This window comes from Triticum urartu, unplaced genomic scaffold (assembly GCF_003073215.2).
Source record: "Triticum urartu cultivar G1812 unplaced genomic scaffold, Tu2.1 TuUngrouped_contig_5862, whole genome shotgun sequence".
Taxonomy (NCBI): domain Eukaryota; kingdom Viridiplantae; phylum Streptophyta; class Magnoliopsida; order Poales; family Poaceae; genus Triticum; species Triticum urartu.
The window spans coordinates 1-5,410 of NW_024116572.1; the positions used below are offsets into that span (position 1 = coordinate 1).

The 5,410-nt window shown below is 45.0% G+C and overlaps 2 protein-coding genes across 2 annotated transcripts; one reads left to right on the forward strand and one right to left on the reverse strand.

Moving 5' to 3' along the window:
- The first annotated feature begins 8 nt into the window (after positions 1–8).
- LOC125529805 (myosin heavy chain, cardiac muscle isoform-like) lies at positions 9–2,469 on the forward strand. Its single transcript, XM_048694222.1, has 2 exons — positions 9–1,102; positions 2,273–2,469. Exons 1-2 carry the CDS (start codon positions 153–155, stop codon positions 2,319–2,321), a joined length of 999 nt encoding a protein of 332 aa, XP_048550179.1. The 5' UTR covers positions 9–152; the 3' UTR covers positions 2,322–2,469.
- Positions 2,470–4,779: 2,310 nt separating this feature from the next.
- On the reverse strand, positions 4,780–5,407 carry LOC125529804 (probable histone H2AXb; the record flags this gene model as incomplete). Its single annotated transcript, XM_048694221.1, has 2 exons — positions 4,780–5,167; positions 5,264–5,407. Coding segments are annotated over 2 exons (366 nt in total), but the record flags the coding sequence as incomplete, so codon positions are not given.
- Between the last annotated feature and the right edge of the window lie 3 nt (positions 5,408–5,410).

A 5,410-nucleotide genomic window follows, 5' to 3' on the forward strand; every position in this document is an offset into this window, starting at 1 on the left:
AATCGAAGGCCGCGCTTGAGGCGGGCGCCAAGGACGATGCCACCGCGCGCCTTGAGGCGGTCGCTGGGGAGAAAGCACGGTTCCTGAAACTTCTCCAGGTCAAGGAGGCGGAGGTGGCGTCCATATCCAACAAGGTCGCGAGCCTGTCGGCCATGATGGCCGAGTTGGAGGGCAACAATTCCGAGCTATTGAGTCAGAATGGCGAACTCATAAAGCAATTGGAGGAGACAAAGGAGGCGGTTCGGGTGGTCTCCTGCCAGAAGGCAGAGGTGGAGAGAAGCTTCCAGGAATTCAAGAAAGAATCTGAGGCGTTCCGGGTGGAAATGGAGGGGAAGTTGAAGGTGAAGGTGGAGGAACTGAAGGTGCTGGGATCCAAGAAGGCGGAGATGGATGCAAGGGTGGCCTCTTTGGAAACAGAGCTCGCATTGTCTGTGACTAAGACAGGGGGGTTAGAGGCTGAAGTAATGGCAAAGAAGAGGGAGCTTGATTTGTTGAAGGGCAAAAGTGATAAGCTCCAATCAGAGGTTGCTGAAGCAGAGAGGAAACACAGCATGTCTGCAGAAGAGGTTGAGAGGCTCAGGATGGAATTGGGTGTGTTGGTGAAGGCAAAGGAGGTTGCTTCCAAGGCATTTGATGCTGAGAAGACTGAAATCATGAAGGAATTGGAGAGCCTCAAGAGGAAGGTGGAGGAAATCCAGGCTGACAAGGAGGCGGCCGAGGGGGTGACACGTGAGAAGGATGCTCAGACCGTTAAGTTGAGGGCTGAGTTGGAGGAGCTCCATGTTTCCATGTCACAGCTCCAAACATCATGTGATGAACTTGATACCAAGCATTCACGCCTGCAGAGCGAGAAGAATTCAGTTCAGAAAGCACTGGATGCTGAGAAGGCTGAAGCAGGGAAGCTGATGTCTAAAATCAAGGCACTGGAGAACTGCAATGGTAAAATGGACGGCGAGATTGGAGAGTTGAGGATTGCATTGAAGGAAAAGAATGGGAAGATCGAAGCCCTTACCAGTGAGGCTGAGGAGCTGCAGCTCACAGTGACTGAAGCGCAGAAGAAGAACAAGGGTGGTATCTGGGTGTGGGTGTATGCCGCCACCACCACCATGGTGGCCGCAATCTCCCTGATCTGTGCTGCCAGGGGCCATTGAAGGAGTGCACTTTTCTTTTTCTTTTTTCTATGTTGATCCTCTATTTGCATGTTAGTATGCCACTCGAAATGGTCAGGTTGCTATCTTAGCTGCATCACATATGATGAATCGGCTGGGACTATGGAATGAAATCAAATTTTTGCTTGCATTCTAGCAATATGTTTGTTCTTGTTGCTGTTGATGTTCATGTGTTTCGTCTTTGAAGTTCTGTACCATGATGATTGCTGGGTGTTTTGCTGTCAGGGCAAGCATTATGGGTATATGGGGATTTCCTGTTGGTGTTGTTTTCTCATATCGGCTTGCAAAATGGACCTTGAGCTGGTAGGATGTTATAGTTGTTACTTGGCCAGTACTGGGATGTGTTAGACTTCTTCCAGTGCTTGGTGATAACTAAACTGAGAGTTGTATTCTCTCATTTTTAATTTGCTACTTTTTGCATTGGCACTACCTTTGCATCATGAGCAAATATTCGTGCGTCCTGTCTGATAGCACTAGGACACAAGGGTTGCTTTCCAGTTTCCACAGAATATATGGTTGTATGGTGGTGATGATATATTGATAATATGTTTCCCATTGTAACAACTACTGGTTTCGTTGTCCTGTTTTTGCTCATGTATGTAGAGAAATGCAAAGGGCCTTTTCTGAACCACGTGAAAACACTATGAAGAGGACCAAAAGGGATCTCAACGTCACTTCAAAGTTGACAAAAGCACAAGGAATTGTCTCTCTTTGAAGTGTTACATAGCACCAAGTTGTACGGCATCTTCCTGGGATACGTTGAGGTAAAAGCTTTGGGTGTATTGCTTGAGTGTTGGTCATTCATATAGGTTAGAAGATAATTTAAGTTCCTGTCAAGAGAAAGATAATTCAAGCGAAGAAAACAGGGTCGTAATAGACATTAGTGTAATACCAGAATACAGAGGCACAGAACTACGCTTTGTCTTAAGGTTTAGGGTTTTCGTGATAATTTACGCACTGCACTTGATTCAACCGGCTCCCTCCTCTGTACTCAGAATAAACAAAGACTATATCTTGAGATGAAAATTATTCTGTGCTTGCGACGAACTGGTTGGTCGGGGCCCTGCTGTCTTGGGCACCGAGTGGGTGTATGCCGCCACCACCACCATGGTGGCCGCAATCTCCCTGATCTATGCTGCCAGGGGCCATTGAAGGAGTGCACTTTTCTTTTTCTTTTTTCTATGTTGATCCTCTATTTGCATGTTAGTATGCCACTCGAAATGGTCAGGTTGCTATCTTAGCTGCATCACATATGATGAATCGGCTGGTACTATGGAATGAAATCAAATTTTTGCTTGCATTCTAGCAATATGTTTGTTCTTGTTGCTGTTGATGTTCATGTGTTTCGTCTTTGAAGTTCTGTACCATGATGATTGCTGGGTGTTTTGCTGTCAGGGCAAGCATTATGGGTATATGGGGATTTCCTGTTGGTGTTGTTTTCTCATATCGGCTTGCAAAATGGACCTTGAGCTGGTAGGATGTTATAGTTGTTACTTGGCCAGTACTGGGATGTGTTAGACTTCTTCCAGTGCTTGGTGATAACTAAACTGAGAGTTGTATTCTCTCATTTTTAATTTGCTACTTTTTGCATTGGCACTACCTTTGCATCATGAGCAAATATTCGTGCGTCCTGTCTGATAGCACTAGGACACAAGGGTTGCTTTCCAGTTTCCACAGAATATATGGTTGTATGGTGGTGATGATATATTGATAATATGTTTCCCATTGTAACAACTACTGGTTTCGTTGTCCTGTTTTTGCTCATGTATGTAGAGAAATGCAAAGGGCCTTTTCTGAACCACGTGAAAACACTATGAAGAGGACCAAAAGGGATCTCAACGTCACTTCAAAGTTGACAAAAGCACAAGGAATTGTCTCTCTTTGAAGTGTTACATAGCACCAAGTTGTACGGCATCTTCCTGGGATACGTTGAGGTAAAAGCTTTGGGTGTATTGCTTGAGTGTTGGTCATTCATATAGGTTAGAAGATAATTTAAGTTCCTGTCAAGAGAAAGATAATTCAAGCGAAGAAAACAGGGTCGTAATAGACATTAGTGTAATACCAGAATACAGAGGCACAGAACTACGCTTTGTCTTAAGGTTTAGGGTTTTCGTGATAATTTACGCACTGCACTTGATTCAACCGGCTCCCTCCTCTGTACTCAGAATAAACAAAGACTATATCTTGAGATGAAAATTATTCTGTGCTTGCTATATTGCTAAAAATGATTGGTCAGATGGGTAACAGTGTACAGCTTGTTTGTTCTGTGCTCTATATTGCTAAAATTATTCTATGCATAACTGCTACCCCCTCCCTTCCAAAATACTTGACTTTTATTTGTCCAAAAATGGATGTACCTATATACTAAAACATGTCTAGATATATCTATATTTTGACAAAAGAAAGGCATGTATTGTGGAACGGAGGGAGTACATTGTAGAGGATTTCTGGTCTGGGTTGTGTTGGCATCCTGGAGCCTCGAACCACTGAGGAGGATTACTGAACAATTTACGCTGAGAATGGTGCAAATTGAACTTACAATCATATTCTCATGAAACATTCAGGAAGTTTTGCAAGCCTTTTTTTGTGTGTGTGTGTGGAGGGGAAGAAGCTTACAAACTTGCTTGAAAGAAATAGTACCGTCGCACTTCCGAATCTTGCCATGACTGAAGATATGCAGGTGTTTCAGTGCTAAAAAGGATTCTAAGCCTTATATTCAATCTACAAAAGGGCACTCACACATCATCATGAATTGCTGTTGGGGTAAGCACCAAATAGCTGAACTGAACAATCACATTTGCCAACAAGAACAAACTTGGGCATTCGCTTAACAGAAGAACGCCCACGGGCCAGAAAGTAATCCACAGGATCACAACAGTCCAGCGCCATTCATTAATCAGACTAAACAGAACTAGCACCTCCGTTTCATGCAGATTAACAAGACTTTTTCACATTGACAAATCACAGGGAGTAATAACGAGAACTAGATTGCTAGTATTCCATTCCAATCGGATTCATCGTCGATACACCAAACAAAACATTCACCCAGAACTAATCCAACAACCTAAAGCATCGTCATGGTAGAAAAACAGTACATAGCTACCTTGCAATTATGAATTCAATGTGCTAGTTGAAACAACTTCCACTTTGAAAATGGTATCATGGGACGAACAGGATGATGTGCTCACTATATTGCTAAAATGATTGGTAACATCTTACTGTTTCTTTTATCCTTGTTAGTCTGCAAGATTCTACGCTTGACTGCTACTCCCTCCGTTCCAAATTACTCGTTATGGTTTTAGTTCAAATTACTAAAACCACAACGAGTAATTTGGAACAGAGGGAGTACATTGTACAGGATTTCTGGAGGGGTTATCTTGGCGGAGCTGTCTTGGCATCCTGGAAGTTTATCCTGAAACTGCTGAGAAATAGTACCATCGCACCTTTTCTGAATCTTGACGAATTAGGCATGACTGAAGACATAAAGACTGCCAGAAAATACTCTCTGGAACAGCATTCAGACTCAAACTGTAAAAACATGTTTTCACCATTCATTCCGCATCATAGACATCAATAAGATGTTTTCACGTTGACATATCACGATGAATAATAACAAGAACCAGATTGCTAGTATTCCATTCCAACCAGATTCATCATCGATACACCAACCAACACATTGACCCAGAACTAATCTAACAACCTAAAGCATCGCCATACTAGAACACGAACAGAGTCCTCAAATCTTCTGTGATGATGCTAGTTTGATCTGCGAGGCTCTAGAACTCCTGGGACGCGGAGCCGATGTCGCCCTTGCCCTTGCCGACCTTCTTGGGGAGCAGCGTGGTGTGGATGTTGGGCAGCACACCACCGGCGGCGATGGTGACCGCGCCCAGAAGCCGGCTCAGCTCCTCATCGTTGCGGACCGCCAGCTGGATGTGGCGCGGCACGATCCGGGTCTTCTTGTTGTCGCGCGCAGCATTGCCGGCGAGCTCCAGGACCTGAAGAGAAGAAAACCAAGAATCGAATACCCGTGAGGGGACAGAAGAGGAGAATGCCTATGGGTAACGAAACGCGGAGAGGGTTGATGCGGTTACCTCAGCGGCGAGGTACTCGAGGACGGCGGAGAGGTAGACAGGGGCGCCGGCACCGACGCGCTGGGCGTACTTGCCGATCTTGAGGTACCTGGCGATGCGGCCGACGGGGAACTGGAGGCCGGCCTTGGGAGGCCGCGGGGCCGTCGT